The 25523-nt window shown below is 43.0% G+C and overlaps 1 protein-coding gene across 2 annotated transcripts in view; it reads right to left on the bottom strand.

Moving 5' to 3' along the window:
- Positions 1-13881, bottom strand: part of VLDLR (very low density lipoprotein receptor) — a 30297-nt gene extending 16416 nt beyond the window's left edge. The window contains exons 1-5 of one of the 2 annotated variants that reach the window (XM_075278938.1): positions 13363-13881; positions 3845-3967; positions 2057-2179; positions 1185-1307; positions 135-506 (exon numbers count right to left, since the gene is read on the bottom strand). In XM_075278938.1, the coding sequence (XP_075135039.1) occupies positions 135-506; positions 1185-1307; positions 2057-2179; positions 3845-3967; positions 13363-13447 (826 nt within the window). In that variant the 5' untranslated portion in view covers positions 13448-13881. The remainder of the gene's footprint in view (positions 1-134; positions 507-1184; positions 1308-2056; positions 2180-3844; positions 3968-13362) is intronic. The other variant, XM_075278929.1, reaches the window with a different exon arrangement.
- Positions 13882-25523: the final 11642 nt, after the last annotated feature.

Below are 25523 nucleotides of genomic sequence, written 5' to 3'. Positions count from 1 at the left end.
ATGCTCTGCTTCGGCATTACATGTGTGAAGCAGAAAATGAAGAGGTATTGAGATTAATCCTGTGTGGTACAGGCCATGCAGTATCATTATACAGGAAGCAAGATTGAGGCCATTGAATAGAAGCATAGACTTACGACAGTTCATTTCATCACTTTTGTCTTTACAGTCTGCATCCCCATCACAGCGCCATTTCTTGTGTATGCACTCTCCAGAGCCACATAGAATTTCATTGGGAGAGCATCTCTGTGGAGAGACTGGTTGGCGCCCACACTGTTCCAGAGACTCATCAGAATGGTCTGCACAGTCCGCATCATCATCACAAACCCAGCTGATAGGTATGCAGGAGGAGTTCTTACACTGGAATTCATGGGCCCCACATGTGGGAGGAGTGCAGTTCACTTCATCACTACCATCACTGCAGTCTTTGTGACCATTGCAGTAAAAGCTACTGGATATACAGCGACCATTGGAGCAAGTGAACTCAGCTGGACTACAGGTCACATTCCCTAGAAGGAAAGAGATTCATAGCTAAATAGCAAGTTACGCAGTAAGCACATGCTAAGAGTCCTCCCTCTAGTTAGTAAAGCTGGATATTGTGAGGGAGCAGAGGGCAGTGCCCTGTTCATTAACTAGCAAGTGTCTGTTTATATACATATGAAACTGCAATATGGCAAAGCCAAACTTAAGCCACTCCCCCCCCTTAAAAAAAAACAAAAAAAACCCCTAACCTGTCATATGAGCAACCATGCAAAGGTTCACCACCACAAGTTGCAGCAGATAGTTTCTAATCTGTCTACCAAATAAGCCATGTAGACCGTGTCCCAATTTTAACCCCAGCTGGATGCAATCCCTGGGGCACAGCTACATATTTCATATTGTTGCCAAGTCAGCTGAGGAGTCTAAGAAGATTTTAAAACCATGTCAGCAAAATCATTTTCCACTTCACTGCCATGCTGTGACCCTGCTGGCAGTGAAGACAGCTAAATAAATGATGCCCAGTTAAAATGCTCATTTGTAGCCAGCTTGTAAAAGACACACATTCCTTCACCTTACTGCCTTTCCTTCTGTGGTGTTAAAACTGATAATCCTTACTAATACATCTTATTGTAGATTTAGCAAGTGTTTGATACCCTGCAGTACTGCCCACAGCTCTCAAGTGACCACTACTCCAATCATGCACTTACGACAGTTCTCTTCATCCTCTGCAGTGTCACAATCTGGTTCTCCATCACAAAGCCAAGAGACAGGGATACATTGTAATGAGCGGGCCCCACAACTGATTTCAGTTTCTCTGCATGTTCTCTCATCTGAAAAGAGTTTTACACATTAATACCACTTTCTACAGGAAAAATTGTTTTGTGCGTTTTTACAGCAATAAAGTTACATTAATACTAGAGCTCTGAAGGACATGTGCTGGACTAAGATTCTCAGTTTAGTTTTGAAAGATCAAAAAAAAAAAAAACACATGCAAGATACAGAAGATTGGTGTAACAGCCAAACAGGTCTTGGGGATGGATTGTCAAGCCAAATGTCTGAAACAGATGGTCAACCCCCAAATATACCCAACCCCCTATAGACATTTAGGCTGAATACAGTCAAACCCATTTGGGATAAGTCATTTCTCCCTTTAGTTATGATATAATGAATAGGGAAAACAGAAGACCATCCTTCCATGTGACTCAAGTCACTCCATTCATAACACTACCCTGCTTTTGTAAAGCGATTTTTTTGCCTTATTGTATCTACTAGTTGAAGTTAATATAACTGTTCTCTAGACTAGTGGTTATCAGTATACCACCCAGGAGGTACACCTCTAAACCCCCAGAAATATACACAACAGCCAGAACTTGCTGGCAGAGATGCTGCTGGATGGCAGCATGCTACACTTCACCACTAAGCTATTTAGTATACACCTAGTGTAGACCTTGACCCCAGATGTAGGCACTACCAAGAATGAATAATGTAGGGTGTGCTACGAGTCTATAGGAACAGAGTGAGGGCCAGTCATAGCCTAGACTTTGTAAAGAGTGGCAGACTGCTTATAAGAATCACTTACGGCACAGCTCAGAGGATTCATCAGAGCCATCTTCACAGTCTGGGTCTCCATCACATTGCCATCGCTCTGGAACACACTGGCCATTTTTGCACACAAAATCCACCTCTGCACAAGTTTTCTTTACTGTGAACAGAATTCAAAGTAATTCATGTTTCTTTATCATTTCCTCTTAGTGCTCCTTTATTCCAGGGCTACCTGGGTCCCTGCTGTACTACATCTGCTGATGTGACTGTCTCCTCATTTGAAAGGACAACAGAAAGCAGTACAGCAGGAGCACCATAAGAGTAGCCCTTTTGATTTTGTGCGCTTAAGACTCCTTTGAAGGGAGTATCATTGGGGATGTCATTTTTTTGTAAAGAACTTGGAATAGCCTCTGGAAAGGCTAGTCCTACCCCTCTCCTGCTCAGTGTTTTTTTTTTTTTTAAATATATTGTTTTTGGTATATGCAAGTTAATCTCAAGGAGCCCCCATCCCCATGCTCTAAGGACAGCATTGTCATGCAGTTGATGTGTCCTGGGCCGTTTGTCGTTGTCCCCTTGTGAAGATTACCTCTTGTCCCTGCACATGAGCTGTATGGGTGGACACTTTGCATTTGGGCTGAGTGTACAGTACATGCTCTGCTGGCCATATTAATTATATTACTATGCAAGTGAGCAGCACATGCGTGGGATTTGGATCCTGCTGAAGACAAAGGTGGTTGCATATGCTGTGAGGAGGATGACAAGAGCTAATCTGCATGAAGCGGAAGTGAACAAGTGGCATCAATGGTAGGATGATGCCACAGCAGAGCACCAACTGTGCTTCATTTACATATATGCAAAAATACAATATATTTAAAAAAAAAAAAATAATGGCTGAGCAGGAGAGAAAGTTAGGACCAGAATAGCCTTTCTGAAGGATAATCCAACTTGTGCTTACATTGTGTATTATAATAAAAAAAAAAAAGAAAAAAAAAAAAACACAAAGTAACAGTACATTGTAGTGCACCTTATAGAGTTCAGACAAGTTGTTACCCAGCATTGCAGAGAACAAAGAACAGTTTTTGCAAGTTACATGAAAAGTGCTTTTGAGACATCCTCAACACTGCCTGGCTTAATCCACCGTAGTTTCACTGACCGCTCAGTGTTAGGAGATAATCTACAGCAGAGTGCAAAGCCAAGGGGGAGGGGGGAAGCAAGTAAAGACACTTCACCTAAATTGCATACAAATAAAAGATTCTTTATAAATGGACTGCAGTTCTGAACAAAGGTATATTTGGAAAGTAAGGAACACAGGGTACTCATTACTTTAGTTTTTTTTCCTGCTGGCAGAGTCCCTTTAAGGTGCCAGTTATTGCTATTGATAAGCATTCCATGCATTAAACTTTCTCTTTTAGGCCTTTAGGATAAAGCATCAGTATACAGGCGAGTGTCTACTCCAGGACAGCAAAGCTCTTAGTAGTGTTTGTACTGCGAGAGCAGCATGGCTGCTGTGAGTAAAGAAGTGCTGCATTGAGGTCCTTGCAACAGCGCTGCAGTACCTAAAGCAACCACTGTATGGCAAGTGAGCAACATTGTTCCTGCATGTAACTATTACTGGGAGCAGATGGGCATCAGACCCTTGCAGACCTAATATTGAAGGCCTATTAAAAACAGAAGTAACACTTGTCAGTCATCCACCGCTCCCATCCCACACTGGTCTACCTTGATACTTTGTGGTATTCTGTGCATCAAGAGAACCAGGTAGACATTGTAGGGAGTAGAAGCTGTAAACTATGAGGCATCAAAAATTGTTTGCAACAAGACTTACCACATGAAGATTCATCACTCCCATCTGAACAGTCTTCATCACCATCGCACTGCCACAAAGCAGCAATGCACCGTCCATTTGCACACTGAAACTGAGATGATTCTTCACAAAGTGTTTTTGCTCCTTAAAAAGAATTAAAAATTATATGTGCAACAAATCCCAAGTTATAAAAGTTTATACATTTTATGATATCTAGACTCCCTACCCAACCATTTCTGGTTTACTAAGTATTAACAGTTCCTTAGGCCTCTTGGCAAAGCTGTGTGCAGAGACCCTGTATCAAGTTACCCATTGGTAGTATTATTTAGCCCTCAGTCTACTGTAGAATAGCAGAGACACCTTCCTGAAGGTGACTAGAACAGTAAGCAAGCGTATGGTATAACACTAAATAGAGGTGCATCGTGTTTCAGAGGAAGATTCAAGACCAGCTTGGTCTCTGCTAGAAGGATTTCAAAAGTGGTGACATTGGGCCTCAGACTAGAGAAAGTTCAGTTTCAGCAAGTAAATGCTTGTACGTTCCATGGTCATGTGATGGATCTGGCTTAAGGGTGAGCAAGGACACTTACCTTTTCAGCTTCTCATTTCTGACTAGAGATACAGTATACTTTAACATGTATGGCAATAGAATCCGACAATGCTCTCTACCTTAAACTGATTTTGATAGAAATATTTAGACTATAGATCATACTTGAATGTCAATCCCTTTGATTGATTAAGCAGGCTATATTTTAAGCTGTCAAGGATTTTTCACAAGATAGAGTATGCTATGTATATGACAGTCGCATCAGGTACCTCTGTGATCCCTTACAAGACAAGAGGCACATAAACCCCCCACCTAACACTGAGGTTAAATGTGAAATTGCTAGATGTTATATGCAGAGGCTGAGTCTATGGGAAACAGTGGTGGGTGGCAGCATTCAATACCAATAGCCTTTAAAACTGGTCACAGAAAGAGTCCCTACAAAGCGTCCCTCTGCCACATACAATAGTTACAGGTTTTGCATTGGGGCCCCAGGAGCTTTGAGTTCTACTCTGTCACACCTTGCTTGTGGTAGGAAACATTGACTACATGCACCCATAAAGGTTTTCTTAAAGAAACCTATCAGTTCCCATGTAGTTAGGTGGTTCAGGAATTTTGTCAGAAAATAAAAAAACAACGTCAACGACACATCCAAAATAGACACGGTTTTTCTGCCTCCCATAGACCTTTCTTCAGACAGATTCCACCTGAAGTGTCATGTCACTTTTCTGCCAGCAGAAAGAGAATGCTAGCCGCTTCCTATAGGACTATGAGGATTTTACCTCAAAACCCTAACCATTTTCCTCCATGTGTGCCCTGTGTGAACTGGCCCTTAGATTGTATGCACAGCCAGGCAACACTGGAGCAGGAAGTTGTGCAACCCACTGAATGTCTGGTGAAGAGCCCCTTCATTTCTCTACAATGCCATTAAAGAGAACCAGTCACAACTGTCACCAAGTGGATGATTTATTACATCCACCACGCCGATTCCAACAGTTAGGATTTTCTGTAGCTCAATCGTTCAGGCATCAAAACTGCACTTGCTAGTTGATGGGTACAACTAAAGGCTTTGCCCAGGCTGTATTTTTTTTTTTTTTTTTTTTTTTTTAAGTTAAGCTGTGGAGATAACAACCCCCCACCCTTGACCCTGGTACTACAATGGACCCCAGCACAGTCTGGTCCTGTAGCTCTTTTCTCCTGATGTTTGAAATTGTCACCCCCCCCCCCCCCGCGATCAATTGCTTTTTATACACTACACTTGATAACTTGATATGCTTTAATGGTGTGATCAGAAACAGTTTAAGTTCCCATAAACATAACAGGTAAATACATCCTAAATAGGGGCAGAATTGGAGAAACCGCAACTTTCTTACAGAATTTGTTTTTACAGTGTTCACTGTGCTGCCAAAAGGACATGCAACACTAGGTTGACAGTTTTTGGTTTGAGAGCCTGTCCTCTGACAAAGTGGTTACATGTGGAAAATATATAGACTATTAGAGACTAATATGGTCTGCCAATTTTCTACAGAAGACTGCAGAGAAGTGTCCTTGCAAGACTTCAGTTTTGACCAAGCAGATTCTGCAGTGGAGACTCCAATGCAAGTGTGAATCCAGCCTTACCTGTACTCTATAGGCTGGTACAATTCTAGGAACACCAAGTTTCTAAAGTTAAAAGTAAACTTTCAAACAACTTGATTTTCTGGTACAGACTTGCTTTTTATGTCATAAAAGCCCTCTAATGTGACACGAAGGCTTCAAGCTCAGGGAAGGGGCAGACAGACAACCAATACCCCTCCAAGCACCCAAAAACTCCAACCATTTTCATTTTTGAAGTTTTCCAGTAGCTGCTGCATTTCCCACCTAGGCTTATACTAGAGTCAATAAGTTCCCAGTTTTTTGTGGTAAAATTAGGGGCCTCGGCTTATACGGTAGTCATCTTTAAAGGGAGTCTATCACTGCCCCCAGCTACTTTAAACTGCTCCCAGAGTGCTGTAGAGCCTGTTAGAATAAAGGCCAAACCCATCTTACATTTCAGAGCCCCAGGGGTGTGGAGAAAGTACAATTATTCTTTATTCAAATGAGGATCTTTGAGCACTTCTGCATCACCAACACACCCATCCTGTATTCAGCTCCTCCTCCTGGGCAGTGTGATTTGATCCTCAAACTGCCCAGGGGGAGGCGCTCAATACAGGATGGGCGTGTTTAGTGATGATGCAGCAGTGCTCAGTAATAGAAGAAACTCCCCCTGAGCGCCAAGATCCTCATTTGAATAAAGAATAGTGTGCTTTCACCACACCCCTGGGGCTCTGAAACATAAGGTATGTTTTTTTTATTTTGCCAACAGCATCTACAGAACTATGGCAGTGGTTTAAAGTAGTGGGGCAGTGATAGACTCCCTTTAAATGCCAAGTGCATTTTTTAATATGTCCACCTTGTTCAAAAGACAAGGTTATGTGCCAATTAGTTATTTATCAAGGTGGTGAAATCTTTTGTTATGTGGGTGTGTTTCCATGTGCACTATGAGGATAATGCCCCCTTGGTTAACAAGAGCCAATTTACATAACCTACTAGGGGCCAGAACTTGACAAAAACCACCTAAATCATTTAAGGGCACAGCAGCAGTCAAGAGGTCAGTTTGCATTTTGTACTTGCTGACAGGTCCTCTAAAGTATGGGATTCTTTATATCCTGCACTGACACACTAGAACAGTAGCAAGTATAAGGAAAATGTTTGTTCTCATTTTTATTTTCCTACCCACTGGCTAATGCGGTACGAGGTTCCTACCCAGTAGCAAGTAGTAATCAACTTCAGAGGCTTTATGCACAAGCAGGAGTGTAAAATGTAAAAATTTTCTTGCAACAGTCAGCAAATACACCTGATCTTATCTGGTAACAGGTAAATAAAAGCTAGTAAAACCATGTGTTAATTCTACCACAAGTGCTCTTAGAGGGAACAATTGTCTGCTTTGTGGTGTTATATAAAGGATGTGTAGTAGCTGATACTCAGTTCCCTGAATTTATAGTCAAGTTCTAACAAGGGGTCCTTCCAAGTAAGTCCTAGAATACACCAATTTTACAAACAAGTCTAGTACTCATGCAGTTGTATTGTGGTAGGGCCAGGCAAATCGTAAAATAAGTGAAAATAGGAATCCACTGAAAACTTCCTCACATTGATCATAATTGTTTTGTATCCTTATCTTCGTATTTGGCCCAGTTCACATCTGCATTTGGGATGTCCACTTTGTGACCCCTGAACAGAAACTTGCATGCATTAAAAAGCGGTTAGCTAAGAAACACAAGGACACCCATCCTTCCTTACTAATATTATAAATGGGAAGAATATGCAAATCTGTCTTCCATGATGTAATTAGGATGCCAGTGCCTCAAGTATGCACACCAATAGAGGGCGCTAGCTGAGGATGTGCAAGCCTGTCTTCCATGATGTAATTAGGAAGACAGAATCTCAGCCATGCACCCCTATAGGGGGCGCTCCATTTAACATCATGCCTGACGTTAGAGGCCTTGTGTTTGCAATGATGCTGGGATTTTACCAGGTTCAGTATCTCAACCGAGGACGGCAGTTTCGATGTGTTTGCATCTCTTCAGCCCAGTGTAGAGAGTACTGACCTGGTAGAGGCGAGAGGCTATAGACAGGGTCAGGGGGGATATCATCACTCCATAGGGAGAGACCACCATATAGGTATGTGGAGTCTTATTAAGCCTTTAGCTCTCCACTGTCCTCGGTTGAGATACTGAACCTGGTAAAATCCCAGCATCATTGCAAACACAAGGCCTCTGGAATGTCACGCATGTTAAAGGGAGCGCCCCCTATAGGGGTGCATGGCTGAGGTTCTGTCTTTCTAATTACATCATGGAAGACAGACTTGCATATCCTCAGCTAGTGCCCTCTATTGGTGTGCACATACTGAGGCACTATTTTCCTAATTACATCATGGAAGACAGATTTGCATATTCTTCCCATGATCCCTTGCACAGTGGAGAGCTAAAGGCTTAAAGACTCCACACACTATATGGTGTTCTCTCCCTATGGAGTGACGATATCCCCCCACCCTAAAATAAATGTGAAAGTTTGTTCCACAATCACTGCAACAGGCGTACGGATTTCACTCAAATTTTGCACATACCTAGAATGACACCTGGAAAAGAACATAGGTGCCTCACCATCCCCATATATTGCCAGGTTTGCTGACCGTGGGCACCAGATTCACGGTCAGTGTAGGCTGCAGGACCTGAGATGACTTCACGATGTCAGGCACAGGGCTCCGATTGAAACAGGCGACCGCAGGGGCAGAGCTATAGAGCCAGAAGCCAGCAGCACACTGACATGAAGAAAATGGTGTTATGCATGCCAGCATCGCTGGAGCCTAGCATGTAGTGGTGAGTCCGCTGGGGGTTGGAAGCGGTAGAGGGAACTGTGCTGAAGTCCCACGAACCACCGTGTACCTCTGCCACACATGGCTGCAGTAGCTGCGCTGCACAGTCTGCCAGCCCAGAGTGGGTAGGGAGGGGGAAAGGGGGCCTGGGAATGGAAAAGTGGGGGCCAGGGGGGAGAAGAGGGGAAGGGGGCCAGCGGGGCACAAGATGGGGGTCCATGGGTGCACTGGTGTTGGACGGGCCTGCACTGGCCAAAGCAAAGATGGGGGGCCAGGGTGGCGCTGCAGGTGTGTCACGCAGGGGGTGAGGGGGCTGCAGACAAAGTCGTGGGTAATGCTAGTAAACTAAGCAGCAGCACTTCTCTCCACTTGATTTGTGCAGACAGAGCAGAAACCACATGTACGGGGTCCATGTGTTTCTTAGCCAACTGCTTTTTAATGTGTGCAGGTTTCCAGTTTGGGTTCCCCCAAGCAGACAACTGAATGCAGATATGAACTGGATGTTACACTGCCATTACATAAAGGATTTGTCACCAACTATACTACATCCAGACAAGATGGCTAATGTGAGTAAACCCAAATGTCAGCAGCACAGCATAAGTTAGGGAGAGTCATGTAAAAAGGGGCAAGTCCTAAAAATTGTTCAATCACTGTGGTAAAATATTCAATTGAGAACAATCACTAAGCCATACTTTGTGGCCAAGATTTCATAATGCTGGGACATGGTAATTCCTTTACAGCAGTTGCACAGGCTTTACTGCTGCTCACTGGCTGTATGGGCACACAGCCACTGTGGTTGGACAGGATTTCAGTTGCCATCTGTGCCATAACCCTTTGGTTGAAGTTTCTCATTATACTTTGTGTAACTAGGTTATCTCCTAAAATAGCATAATTGTCCAAGTTTTACAGCAAAAATATAGATTGACCATGTATGCAGGGGCATAACTACTGCAGGTTTGTTTTTTTTTTTTTTAATAGGCCATTACGCCAGCTGGTAACAGGCCTCCATTTACTCACCTCTCCTGGCAAGCTTTGGGCCTAATGTGGGACATCCTTGACTTCACATGATCAGGCTTGAGTCTTTATGTTTCACAGGCCTCAGGTCAAGTGACGTCCCTGAAGATGGCTGACAGCAGGGAGTGCAGCGGAGCAAGGGATAGTTAAGTAACTTTAAGTTTATATCCTATCCTGGGTCTCTGAAAAGTATAGTTTTTCATGGGTGTCCACATTGAGACATAACCCTGTGTGCAGGGGCCACTATCGAGCATGCAAGAGTGCGTGGGGTCCCCACGTCAAATGTTTGCCTCAGGGCCCCACTATTCCTAGTTACACCACTGCATGTATGAATTCTGTTTTATCAGAGAATAAGTCTGTTAAGGTTTTGAAGTGGAAACAGAAACTTATTCAGGTCCCTTGAAGTTGTGTTAAAAGCCTATATTGGCATATATGTGGCAAGAGATCCTAGTGTCTATACCAGACATCTATATGGCTCCATTTGCTTAACATAAGCCAAAAGGTCCTCGTGGATGTGTATCTGACCAATACAGTTATTGTATCAGAATACCATGTTCAATACAGTGTGGTAAACAGTAAAGTTATTGCAGTATGTATTGTGTTTACAAGGGAACCCATTAGCAATGTATGCTTGTACATTGTTACACTGCAGTCTTCTGCTGAGGTACACAATGGATAATACTGTAACTTCAACCTAAACACATTGTGGCAGAATCATTAACACCAGTCTTCATGGCCCCTGAGCCTCACATGAGATGTACCCTCCAGGTCACACCAGTAGAGGGCATCATATGCAGCTCAAAGGCATTTTCCCCCCAGTCTTGCAGGGCAAATAAATATCTAGATATTAAAAGTCTTGGAAGTGGTTGAGGGACAGGGGTGAGAATTTGCTATTTATGTTTTGAATACCAGAAAAAAAAAAAAGCTGTACAAGAGATCTGCCCCATTGTTTGAATTCTGCCATTGGGAGTGGCTACAAAGTGAATAAGGAGATAGTGGTTACGACAGCTACATGTTCCATGAGGGTAGATGACCCTCTACACAATATTTAGTGAAGTGTCTGGATATTTATATACTGTAGCTACAATGAGATATCTACATAGAGCAGTTGTGAGGTCATTGATACATTACAGGGGTTAGGAATGAAGAAATCTTTCTATAGGAAAGGTCAGATGTCAGCTGCCTGATCTAGCATGCTAGGTGACATTCAGGTGACTTTGGAGCTAGCTGTTGCCAACAGTACACACTGAGAAGAGATGACACTTAAACGTCCTTACAGAAATGTGTTTTTACCCTGCCCCATACCAAACTTCTATGAGGCAGATATGGGTATAACACTTCCCTGCAGTGTACAAGGCTTGTTAATGGGGTACCTTACTAAAGGCAGAGTAAAGCTGGCATTACATGAGCCTTTGGAGCTGGTGTAACATGACTTATAACACCAATTCCTGGGGTGCACCTGGACGTGCCAGAGTTTTAAGTTGCAAGAAGCCTCTACAATGTGAGGACAAGCAGTTAGCTTGCACCAGAGACTATTCAGCTTCAAGGCCAACTTTTCCACTACATCTATGATCCTGACAACACACCAGACACTAGAACTACCAAACTTTCCTTCTGCATCTGAGTGTACAATGGACAGAACCTCAACTGTCAGCATTGAATGGAGACAGAAAGGGTTCCATTTGTATCCAGCAGTCTGACAGATTTAATGTCCAGTCCTATTCTCTCTGGATACGATAGGCTGCTTTGACTGTACTGTGTGAATGCCTAACAGTATTGTGAACATGCAAGTCCAAACAGCCAATAAGTCTAGAAATAGGCTCCATCTATGCATTTCTCCTGTGGCATATTCACACTGCATATTTGTTTCACACTGCTCTCTACAATGACTGGAGTTTTCAGATATAGTAACAAATTTTAAAGTGTTACAAGAGAACATACTCCAGTTATCTGTGCCATGTAGAGGGTCTAACTAACAGACCTAGTTGCGCTTACCCTGGTATGGACAAACTTTCTAATGGATGTGTGCCAGCAAGCTTGATGCCTGGGTGTGACCTGTGTCCATGCCAAAACCAAGTTATTGCCCAAGTCTTACTCAGCACCTGAAGTCCATTGGCTTAAACCAGATGGAATGTCATTTGACAAAACCTCAACTAGGGAGCACCTCAGTTTGAGATGCACTGGTTTAGGCAGTCATCCCATCATCAGCATTTTATAGAAATCTGAGTTTGGCATCTATGGGGAAGTGTTGAAGAAATCTGACCTAGGAGGTTTCATATGGCAACATGTTTTGACAACTCAAACCAGCAGCAAACTGATCACTGGTTTACATTGGACCTTCTGGGTATACAACCACCACCGGGCAGTAAAGACATGAAGCGTTCTTAATGTAAAGTTAAACATGGCACTCTGCACAGTGTCTTTGTTAAGTGTCCCCCAACATTGTGATAAGGTTGATCACTGTTGGGGTCTTTTAGCAGCCAATAGTCTATGGTGAATCTCAGCGTGGAAATAAAAGCATGGCAGTTCACAAAATGCATTGGCCTTTTAAAGTCCTTCTGCAATCTAAACTGCGTGGGAGCCAACTATGGAGACCCCTTTATTGGCCAATTTGTTATAAATTTACTGAAAATTGGCTTCTAGGCCAGACAACCCCTTGAACTTCTGGTTTGCTAGCCTGCAACATCAGTGGATGAACATTTGCTAAAGCTAGGCCCGACAGCAGGGACGGAGTGTAACCCAGGGTCATTCCCATATGGCAGATTAACAATGGGCTGCTTAGAGTAGAAGCAAGCATGTAATATGCCAGGAGTAGTGAATCAAGAAGGCCAGCTCATTGAGAAAGCTTGTCACCCAAGTGACCACAATGGCAAGAGATGAGTGCTGGCCTCCTCATAGTATGACAGTGCATACATTAGACTGAAGTGACAACACAAAGAAAGAGCTGGCAGAGGGTTAATTCATTGGCATAGTGTACAGAGCCAGGATTAGCAGATCTTCCCAACACCCAATGGTTTGAGGCCAAGTTCCCCAATAAAGCCCCAGGTACTGTAGCTACTTGGTTACCAGTTCAAGACCGATAGGTACATTCATACAGATCACCAGCCCAGGCAGAGGGGGGCAGATATACCCCATGTTTAACCAACATGACCAAGCAGGAAAGAAAACAGTGCTGTATCCCACATACTCCCAGGCCGGCAGTGCCACGAAGGACTAGTCTTGCGCTCTACTTGGTAACCCATCGCCAAGCCAACATATGCCAGCAGGTGAAGGCTCCAGAGGCTGGGTGCTGCTCTGTTTCTATGAATAAACCCCTGAGGTGCCAACAGGGAACACTGGAGACAGCATATAAGACAATACATGGCACTGTCAACCATTGTATCACTATGCCAGCAGCTGGAGACTACAGACATGGTGGGCATGTCATTAACCCCTCAGTACCCGAGGGCATGGCTCAGGTACCTAAGGTAAACCCTGGTGACCAACAGCTGGCCCCGTGCCCCATCCCTCCCTGCAGCAAGCATGAATTAGTGACAATTAAAGGCAAGACTATAAGAGAGCAATGCCAGGGATATGCCCAGGAAGACTCACCATGTACCCAGCCTTGCTTCGGGTGCAGGCAGCAAGTAGCAAGCAGCAGCAACAGCACCACAACCCCCGAACAGGACGTGCTCATCTCGCTGCACCCCGCAGCCCCCCGGAGAGCCAGCTGGAGTGGGAGGACACACAGGGAAACGCCACCCTCTCTTTGTAATTCCTCACGGCAGGTTTCCCTCAGCTCCACGTTACAGGCACAACCAAAGCAATAGATCCGAGCAGTGGCGGCGACCCCGGGCTGGAGGTGCAGGGCTCCCGGGCATAGGGGGTTGGAGAGGCAGAGGAGACGTGCGCTGATACGCCGCTCCACAGACGCTCCCCTTATATGAGCGGCGGCAGCTGGATGTGCAGCAGGCGACGTGAAGATGAGGAGCTGGAGCGGCAGGCGGCGCCCCCGAGCACACTCACACTGGATCTGCTCCACACGTCTCTGTGATCCGGCTCGGCCGCGGATTGCATGATCCGGGAAAACGTGCAGCCCGCACTGGTGCCGGGGATGAGAGCAGTGCGAGGATCACCTGACGGGGGAGGGAATGAAATGGGAGGCGAGCACATGGCGGCGAGTCCTGTCAGCCTGCCACCCGGGGGAGTGACATGTGTCATGGGGGAGGGGAGCTACTACAGTGTCTGCCTCCTGCTGTCCGTGTCCTTCATGTGACATGTATGCCCGCCATTCACGAGCTGCTGCTGTCACTTCTCCAGCCTGCTCTATGGAGGGTTAGTGGGCTCCTCCATGGTCTGATACGTAGTAGTGACCTTATTACTTGTCAGTGCAAAGCCTCCCTGCTCGTCTGTAGATAGATGTACAGTTATGTGGTAACAATGGAGCTGTAGTCACAAATCTGCTGGTTACTACTGGAAACCGTCAGCAAGCTCATCCTCTCCCTATAGCTGCTGCTGTTATGGATTGGGATAGTTAGGGCATGTTCACATTATGGCGTCATTACATTAATAGAAATCGTTGCCATGATACTTGACGCAGGGAGCATTACATCATATTAATAAGTAATATTTCACGTGGGGGCTAATCCACAACCACTTGACTTTTTTATGCGCACCAGTATGGTTGTGTGAATATGCCCATTGTTTTTGTAACATTAATATCTGGTATAACCGAGAATTTCCCAGAAAGCAAATCATCAGATCAACTCCTATTAAAAGGAGTTATCCAGGTTTTCAAAATGTATGTGAGATAAGATAGGATATCCGTTTTAGATCGGTGATGGTCAGTCCGCCGGAATGCCTGTAGATCTGTGACGGCACAAACTGGAATGCTAACTTGCCATGCTTTCAATTGAGTACTGCAATTTGTATGGGACAAACATTGCGTTACTCACAACGCCCACTATTAAATGTATGGTGAGCGCTCACGCCATCCTACGAGTTCTCTCACTCATCCTTATCCTCCTTTCTAACCATCATTTTTAAATTATTGTAACTTTTTTTTTGTATTTTTTTTCACATTTGGATAAACATACTTGGATAAATGCGGAAAAAAACGTGGGATTTTACAGTGACAGCAAAGCGAATCCCATACTCACGTTATAGGAAAATACGTGCAGAAGACATGCTACGGTTTCCAAAACCGTCACGGTTTTGGAAATCACAGCATTTCCATCATACTTACAGAATACCGTTTGGTTTCCCTATAGGTATAATGGAAGCAGAAAGTCTACCTGTGGACTTTCAGTGAAAAGTGCTGCAGGAAAAATGCTTGCGTTCAGCTGAGTTTGCACATTGCTTTTTTACTGATGAGTTGCATGTAGCAGATGTTAGGCTGATATTCATATCTGCGCCAGAATCTCCTTGGGAGACTATGTCGCAGTGTCCACCGAGAGTCAGCGGAGGGAAATTTCCTGCATTGGAGGACTTTTTCCACTGACGGTTTCAGTTTAAAAAGTAATGGACCCCATTAGGCTAAGGCCCCACGGGCTGTAATTGCAGCGCTAAAGCGCTGCAGAAAGAACCGCTGCATGATCGCATTGCGGTTCTTTCCGCAGCGCTTTTAAGAGAAAGTTCACGGAGTTTTCCTCTGCGGACTTTCTCTTAACAATATATCTACAGGAAAGCCACCGGCATTTCCATAGATATAATTGACTTGCTGCGATTTGCAAAGCCACAACAGCTTTGCAAATCGCAGCGTGTCCGCACTGTTTTTTTCCACAAAATGGGCATGGGATTCGCATGAATCTCATCCCCTTTGCTTACACTGTAAAACGCCGTGATTTTTCCAACAGCGTCTCCGCTGCGGGCAAATCGTGGCGTTTACGTCCCGTGGGGCCCCGGCCATATAGTCAATGGTGTCCTCTGGGTTCCCTGTGCAACAGCTCCTAACAACGGATAGACAGTGCTAGCGTGAACTTTGCATATCAGCTTTATGCTAACAACCAGTAAACCATACAGGGAAAATGCAGAATAATGTGCTAGGCAGTAATGCAATTAACCCCTTCCTGCTGGAGGCCTTAATGTTTGCAGGACAAATTGTTCTTCATAATGGTACAATTTATTATTCTGTACAATGTACTGATGAGTGCATTTGTGCGACTTTCTTACGGGCTTCGTTTTTACAGCGATCACTCTGCTACCAAAATGACTTGTCACCTGTTTTCCATGTATCGGTACGATTACAGGGATATCAAATTAATATAGTTTTATTTACAATATCACCCCTTAACAAAAATGTAAAACTAACATTTTTTTATCTAAAAGTCAACATATTCTGATACCCGTAACTTTTCTATATTTCCATGTACGGAGATGCATAGGGCTTCTTTTTTTGTGTGGCCAGGTGTAATTTTTAGTTATGATATTTTGGGAATATTTTCGGCGGTTTGGCACTTTTTTTCTAGCTAGGCGTTTTGCACATCCAAGTGGTAGATGCCAGATGCTCTACACAGGGCTTTGCAGATTGTTTATGTGAATACAGTGCAGTAACAGTTAGTGCATTATAGGTGACAACTCTGACTGTATTGGTTCATATCTCCCATCTCCTCCACTCTGGACCGCCTTGACCACTTCTTCCAGCTGTGACTTGTCTATGTAAAGTTTGCAACACAGACATCTTTAGCTCATCCTTTTTACATGCACCTGACCCAAATTGTCCTGATGTACACAAAGTTCCCAATACTACTACCCCAGTTGTTAATATATAGCATGAAAATTCCCTGTAAATGAATAATACTTCTGTTTCTATCTTTAAATCAACCCCTTTACAGCAGAAAAACGGCATGCATTTCTTCTGCAAAATACTGCTACATAATCCCAAACTTCAACTACAGAGGAATATTTGGAAATTTTAGAAACACCTCTGCAAGGTACTGGGATTAGGTTTATAACCAATTTACTGCTGACAGACTCCCTTTACTGGCACTTTAATATTTATATTATTAATTTATGAAACTTTGTTGTATGTATGACTGTTTGGACAGTGACACAATCATCAGGATTCGGGTTCTGCCTGCCATCACATTGGATTTGGAATGAAACAACTGAAATATGGGAGCTTCGGTTTCTTCCAACACGCCAAAGACATACTGATAGGGAATGTAGATTATGAGGCCTTTATGGGACAGTGACTGACAATATCTGTAAAACGCTGCGGAATATGATGACGCTATATAAGTAAGCAAAATGAATCAATAAATTAAGCTGTTCCAGGGATGTCTCTGGAAATAATATACAGCTTCAAGCAGGGCTGGCTCCAGGTTTTTATGAGCCCTTGGAGGACAGAGCCTCAGTGGGCCCCCTTGTGGAGGAGGCGGGAGTCGGGACACTGCGTGCCTCTGCGGGCGGACGAAGCGAGTGACGTCATGCAGGAGTGCGGCGTCACCTACGCCATACCTCCCAACTTTTGAAGAGTAGAAAGAGGGACAAACTGTGCTGCAAATTTAGCTCCACTTTTATGTTGACTCCGCCCATTCCCATTCATTTTTCATGTGCTCCCACACAGTATAATCCTACTACAGTCACCCGTAAATTATATGCCCCCCCTCCATCTCTCCCTCGGTTTCATATACACCCTTCCTCTGCCCTCAGTTTCATGTTCCCCCTCCATCTCTGTCCTCAGTTTTATGCCGTTCTCCCCCCTTCATCTGCCCCAGTCTCATGCCGTTCTTCCCCCTTCATCTGCCCCAGTGTCATGCCGTTCTCCCCCCCTTCATTTGCCCCAGTGTCATGCTGTTCTCCCCCCCTTTTATCTTCCCCAGTGTCATGCCGTTCTCCCCCCCTTCATCTGCCCCAGTGTCATGCCGTTCTCCCCCACTTCATCTGCCCCAGTGTCATGCTGTTCTCCCCCCCTTTTATCTTCCCCAGTGTCATGCCGTTCTCCCCCCCTTCATCTGCCCCAGTGTCATGCCGTTCTCCCCCACTTCATCTGCCCCAGTGTCATGCCGTTCTCCCCCCTTCATCTGCCCCAGTGTCATGCCGTTCTCCCCCCTTCATCTGCGCCAGTGTCATGCCATTCCCCCCCCTTCATCTTCCCCAGTGTCATGCCGTTCTCCCACCCTTCATTTGCCCCCAGTTTCATGGGTCCCCTTCAATATGTTCCACCTTAATGTTTAACACAAAACAAACACTTACACTCACCTTCCAACGCTCCCCCGCCACTCTCTCCGCTCTCACTCCACTCACATAGTTGTAGGCCCGATGTGACGTCATCACATCACGCCTACAAATGCAGAAGCCGGACCACAGCGTTAAAGCAGGAGCTGAGCTGTGACAGCTCCTGCTTTAATCGCCTATGTATCCAGCTCATCGGCGTCCGACGGCTTCAAGGATGATGAATCTCCAAAGATATGACTGTTTGAAGACCCTCCCTACATTACACATAAGCCTATACACCGTACACTGTAAGAGGTAGACAACAGCTCTCAAAAGAGATGCAGGGTAAAGAAGTGTAGGATTTCACAGAAAGGAACCATAATTTGTTCATAAAGTATAGTAAAGTACTTAGTAAAGTAATAAAGAATTTATTACTGACATAAATGCTGACAGAAAAACAAAAGCTCTTCTAAAATTTCCTTTCGCTTTAAAGTTTCCCTAATTGAGAGATAAGTTTCACTTTGTATGCGCTTTATTGCCATGATAATTTGCTGAAAAGGGGTTTTCGGGCATTTCCAGCATCTTTAGCAGGAACAGAAAGCAGAGACAGAGAGGAGATAGTGTTGGAATAGGAGTGATAGAAGAGGAGCATGCTTACAATTATTTAAGAAAGAAATTCCCCCCAGGGCAACCCCTTTAAGGTCCATTTCCGGAAAACATCTATGATTCATATATTACTGAGCCTTCCCCCAACTTGTTCACATGGAAACGGCTTATGTGCATGCATAAGGAGGAGTAGAGGACAGAAGTGTAGGTCAAACCAGCTAAGATGTTCTGCAGTTCATCTAAATATTCTACTGACCACACAAGTGTGACAGAAAAACAAATGTTGCTCACTTTGTCATACTCCATCTACTGAGGTATACTCTAGAGCTGTGATGGCGAACCTATGGCATGCGTGCCAGAGAGGGCACGCAGAGCCCTCTCTGCCAGCACGCGCGCCGTCACCCACATCACTCACAAACGGGGAATCTGGTATAGAATTCTCAGTTAGTGAACATTCGCTTCTTTCAGTTGTATGTGCAAATGCCCATACAGATGCAAGCTGTCAGTGTAGTTTGTGGGACCGCAACGCCTTGGCTGCTCTTCATGGGACTTCTGGTAAGTATAACATTGTGTGCGTGTGTTGAAGAGGGGGGATGTACTGTGGAACATACAATACTGTTTGTGGGGGTGGCCTACTGTGGAGCACATAAAACTGTGGGGGGGCGTATTGTGGAGCATATAATACTGTGTGTGGAGGGTGTACTGTAGAGCATATAATACTGTGGGGGGTGAAATATTGTGGAGCATATAATACTGTGGAGCGTATAATACTGTGTGGGTGGGCTACTGTGGAGTGCATAATACTGTGGGGGGCTACTGTAGAGCATATAATACTGTGTGGAGAGGCCTACTGTGGAGCACATAATACTATGTGGGGGGGGCTGCTGTGGAGCATATAATACTGCATGGGGCCTTAAAGTGGTGCATATAATATTGGGGGGGGGGCTACTATGGAGCTTATAATACTGTCTGGAGGCCTAAAGTAGAGGACATAATACTATGCGGAGACCCAAAGTAGAGCATATAATACTGTGCTGGAGCCACTGTGGAGCATATAATATTGTCTGGGGACCAATGTGGAGCGCATTGTACTCTCTGGGGGTCCTTTTACTATTTATACCACACTGTATCTGTTTTATAGCAGACGTGTTATTAGTACAGGCTGTAATAACATTGCACGGTCACTATAAATCAGATCCTGTGCGATGTAAATAGTGAACATGAATTATTCAGAAGTATCAAATGCAGAGACCTTTACCTTTCAGTACAAAGTTAAACCTCTGTAAAACCTCATTCACACAACTGCAATTTGTGAGCTCGTAACTATTAGCAATTGTAGATTCGCACAGTTTTAAGATTAAAATGCCGTGTTGGCATTAGCAATAATTTAGTGGGTTTTGGGTTGCAGTTTGGGCACTCGGTCTCTAAAAAGTTCGTCATCACTGATCTAGAAGTCAAGCAGAAGCAGTATCGCTTTGTCTGTTTACTGCTATGCAGCTTCCATGCCCAGGGTTTCTATAGTCTTGTATGCTAATAGTCTTCACTAACAAAACTATCCAAATAAAACTTTAGTAATAAAGGGTATGAGCAACATTACACATGCACTGAGATGTTATCATTGGGAGTTCCTGAAGACATCATCAGATAGCGCAGTGGTGAGATAGTTAAGAACACATATACCTTTCAGTGTATGTGACTATGACACATTGTGATAGAAGATAAAAAGACACACTTACAAGTTAATGATCAGGTTCAAGGTGATGTTGCTATGTCAACATTGTGATTTCTTAATACATCGTAATTATGAGAGCACTTTTAGTGTCAGAAAAGAAGAGATTGCTAATATTTGCATTGTGAATAAAAGCTGTCCTCAGCAATGTTACTCGATTGCCTCCATGTGTTGTAGTATATTTTGTGCTTTTGAGTAATACTACAACTAGGTCTAGTCTTGTGACATGTGACATGATGTGCACACTTTTGCATAATTAGAGTGAGCTATGTGAATGGCTGTTTATGATGTAGGACTGTTTGTATATACAGCGCTGCATGTTGACACACTGCTTTTATGGAGAACATTGTGTGAGGGTTGGGGCGGTTTACACAGGACTGCATAGTAATGAAAGGCTGTTTCCCTATTGGACATTGAAAGGTGACAAGGCCTCTTTGTATGCACGTAGTTACAAGAGGCAAGGGGCTGCTGCTATACACAGTGGTGCCTGACAAGAAGCACGTCCTGCAAATATCAATAGCGGAAAATAACACACATGCTCCTGTAGTGCCATACAGATCCGTTTTCTTCCATTGCTGCTGTTTTGATTTCACATTAGTGGACTTCATAAATAATGTAATAAAAAAGGATAGTATATATTCATCAATTCATGATCGCGTTGAACATGACAATCATGCCCAAAAAATGTGATCTGACTGGCATTAGCAAAATATTACAAATGAATTAAGTTTACAGAACTGTATTTACTAACTACAGACCTCTATTATCTTCTGTGTCTTATTTATGCTGGTTTATTAACATACATGCTCAAATTGGCCAAGAATGAGGAGGTAAGTGGCCACCTATGGTGCCAAAGATCTCATCAGACATAGCTCCCAAAGGAACAAGTATCAGGCACATTAAATATGGTAACAATATTCCCATATTTATCAAAGAGGCTTTCCTTTGAATTTAAACATATTTCAATTTGTTAAAAACGTAAACATTTTTGCAAATATAAATAACAAAACATTAAAAAAAATCATTTATCACCGTGAAAATCACTTCTAAACTTCTTGTATGTGGCTGTAGGGCCAGTTAGTGATATAGTGACCTTTTTTGTGGCAAAGTACAGTCTTGTTGCTAAGAAATTCAACTTCTATTCCATTGCAAATGAGCTGTTCGGTGCACTTAGGTCGGGGCCACACCTGCTGGTGCACCCCTTTTCTTTTGTGGTTGACCAATGTGACCAGGTGTAGCCACATCCTTCCCGAGTGCACCAAATAGGGTAATTCGCTTACTGAATTAAAGTAGAATTTCTCAGCAGTAAAACCCAATAATGGTATGTTCACTATGCACCTAACTGGCCCTACAACATCATATAAGCAGTTTTGGTGCTGGTACGTCCTCTATTAAGATTTTTTTCTAACCAACTTAGTGGTGACAGTTTTAGTTTTGATTGATTATCAACAGATTTGTTCATGAATGCAGCAACTTTCTCTGGTCAGCTAGCAAAAGGTTGGTTTCACACATTAGTTTTTTTCCATTGTTTGCGTTGTTTGGGTGCTTTTAGCAGTGTATGTTACTTAAAAACTCCCAACTCCATTAAAACTCTGTGGCACATGTTATTCAGTAGTAAAATATGAAATGCCTGACATAAATTGTGTTTTTTCCTTGTGTTTTTCACATTTCACATTTTTTTTCCATGATAAAAATAATCCATAAAAACAAGCAGCACTGTAATTCTTTATGTTGTTTTTTTTTTTACTGTCAATAGTTTTTATTGAATAAAAAAAGAAACAGATACAACATAGAAATATTTCCAGCAGGCATTCACAATAGATGATTATGACAAGATATAGATAAACAAGCATTGCCAAAAAGTGCATCTTCCACTGGAGTATATATATAGGTCAGTCAGAAACAAAACATTAGAAAAACATCAGGCAGATTCTTGAAAAACAGTACAGAAAAATTAGATTATTGTCAGGTAATGATCTCGGTACATAGGCCGAGAATAAGTACAGACAGGCCAAGAAGGGAGACAGACGGGACTGACATAAAATCCAAACTAAGGGTAAGTTCACACAGGGTTTTTTTGGACCAGATTTTGACGCGGAATCCACCTCAGAATCCGGCTCCAAAAAACGCCTCCCATTGACTTCAATGGGAGCCGTTCACTTCTTTTTTTCTGCTAGTGTTTTTTGCTGCTCGTGGAAAAAAGACGCAAGCTGCCTTTTCTTGCCATGGATTACACGGCGGAATCTGGCGTGACACTTCCTCGCAACTAGGCCCATTCATTTGGGCCTAATCCGGTGCGGAATGCTGCTACCGGATCCCTGTGCACTGCATAGACACTTGGTTAATAACATTACTAGACAATACAAATAGAACTGTAAATATCGAAAATAGACATTTTATCCACAACATTATGGGGCTTGTTAATTAATCGTTGATCATGATCTATGTTGTCTAACAGGTTCTGGCTATGGAACATTTAGCTGGCAAGATTAAATTGATTATGATTTTCTCTAACCGTCTTAGTCTTGGTAGATTACCAGTGGATGTAGTCTTGAATGCTGGAGCTTTCTGTGATCTGCCACCAAAAAACTGGTTTCACACATTAGATTTTTCCATCGTATTTGGGTGTTTTTATTAGTGTTTTTCTTTGAAGAATATTACTTATTGCCTGGGGGCCAGTGGGAAGCTTTATTAGTTTCTGAGGCTACTAGGGAGCATTATTATGTGTCTAATGCATTTTGGGCTCCACCACTGGGCCATGTGGGGGCCACTAAGGTAGGCTGGTGATGGTAAAACGTGTGAATTTTTGTATGTGCTAAGTGGAAATTATATAGAATGCTGTAGCAAGTTTTCTAAATTTACAAGCTAAACAAATTTATGTTCCAGCTGTAAATTCAAAGACTGTACTAAAAAAAACCAACACATTATAAGTGCCATTTTCGTCTTTTAGTAAAAATTATTTGGTAGGGGTGCCCTGAGATATTTTTTTTTACAGTGGTGGCCTGAGTTTTAAAAGGTTGGGAAACACTGGTTTAAACAGTGAAGCTGTTATTTCTAAAGATGGCTAACTGAAGGGACCCCATTTACTATAATGGTGTCAGTTGGGCATACGTTTTTCTTTCACTGATGTTTGCGGATGAGTCCTGCATGGACATACAACAGTGCAGATGTGAACATAGCCTGGCATTGGCACACATTTGCTAATGCTGTCTATATGACTAATAAAGGAGAGACAACTTACTCCAGAATTCTGTTCTGTACTTTGATAATGAAATTCAGTCTAAATTTTCTAACTTCAGTTCTGCAAAGTATGTGATGTATGAATCCACCCTTAGGCTATTGGTCACACACATTTAGGGTCCAGTCACACAGAGTAAACATTTTGACAAAATATACGTGTAAAGAATACACATGTAAAAATAAGACTCCCATTGACTTCAATTACATTTTACACGTGTATTTTGATGTGTGTGCTGATGTGGTTTTTTTACACGTGTAAAAAAATGTCATTGAAGTCAATGGGAGTCTTATTTTTACAAGTGTATTTTTTACACATGTATTTTGCCAAAATGAGCGCGCGTTTACTCCAGGTGAATGGACCCTAAAAATGCTACAGAAAGTTTGCAGGGTTTAAAACCTGTAACACAAGTTACTTTGCCCTGTGTGTTTTTTATGCAGCATGACAAAAAATGTTTGGCTTCTGTTGTTCCATTGGTTCGCAAAAAAAAAAAACCTCAACTATCTGAACAAATGGTATGTATAGCATCTGCAAAAAATGAGGATGTCACAGGTACATGTCTTCAGTATTATGTGAATAAGGCCTTAGGGCCCCTTCACACGGAGTTTACGCTCCATGTATTCTGTCTATGCGCTGTGTATTCTGTACATTTTACACATGTAAAAATACACATGTAAAATGTAGTTAACCATTGAGTTCAATGGCTTTTTCCTATAACGCGCGTCTTTTTTTACGAACATGGCTAACTACATTTTACACGTGTATTTTTACATGTGGAAAATGTACAGCGTAAACTCCGTGTGAAGGGGCCCTTAGTCTTAGTCCAGGAGCATAAATTAGAATGACCAGTCAAGTGGATAATGGTTATTTAGAGTTACAGCTCTCCCTCTTAGTGCTGATGAGCGAACACTATTCGAAACTGCCGTTTTGAATGGCACGCACCCATAGGAATGAATGGACGCAGCCGTCATGCAGGGGGTTAAGCGGCTGGCCGCTGGCAAAGTCTGCGTGCCGGCCGCTTCCATTAACTCCTATGGGAGCGTGTCATTCAAAACGGCAGTTTCGAATAGTGTTTGCTCATCTCTAGTGCTGTGGTCCCTGTAGAAATATCACTTTCCACTGTACTGTAGGCATGGTTCCATTTGGTTTTCTGAACCAGGTAGATCAGGCTGTACTTGGCTATAGTTCCCAGGCACTTCCGTTCGACTATTATTAGCATTTAACTGAAGGAGCTGACTCAGTGTCAGTGAAGTAAAATGCATATGGGTAGGCTAAACTGGATATGCATGAATATACATTTTGTACATTACATGTACTGTTAGGGGGTTGTAAGAGTTGCAGAAAGTCATTAGGGACTTATTTTATAATTACTGCATTATCATCTGCAAAATTTAAAAAGTGCAGAGAATGAGTGGAGAATAAGCAGAGAATAAGCAGACTTCAGAAGCAACTTTCATATTTTATTATATTTTGAAGCATTTATGTGCCAGAACAACAAGCAGGGAGACAGGCATCAGATCTGAGATGGATGTCAATAGTATAGCAAGCTTTGTGTTTATTGAATCATGGAATTATACACAAGAGATGTGAAATACTGTTAGAAAATATTAGTAATGGCCAGCTAGGATCATGTAACAATGTCAGATTCGTCTACTAACATAATGACAATATTATGGAATTGCAGTTAACTGTATGTTCTAATGATAGAAAGGAGGACAGATTTATGCACCTGTATTGATAGAGTATGGCTGGGTTATTTCTCACTCAATGCTGCTGCTTGTTACTGCTTACTGTTGGTACACCATTGTAATAGACTCCAATTGGTCATTGTATTCATGCAGAGTAATAATAACATGCTGCCTGTAACAACAATTAGTAACAATTAGAAACCTCTGGAGAGTCTAGCCTTATTTAAAGGTTCAAAAAACGTCTAGCAGCGACTGGATGCTGGTAAAGTGGACTCTGCGGTGGATTCCGATGCGGAATCAACGGCAAGAAAGGGCAGGTTGCTTCTTTTTTCCACGAGCGGCACAAAACCGCTAG

The sequence above is a fragment of the Leptodactylus fuscus genome, chromosome 1 (assembly GCF_031893055.1).
Source record: "Leptodactylus fuscus isolate aLepFus1 chromosome 1, aLepFus1.hap2, whole genome shotgun sequence".
Lineage (NCBI taxonomy): Eukaryota > Metazoa > Chordata > Amphibia > Anura > Leptodactylidae > Leptodactylus > Leptodactylus fuscus.
The sequence above is the reverse complement of the archived record's forward strand: the minus strand, read 5'-3'. Positions and strand labels throughout refer to the sequence as shown.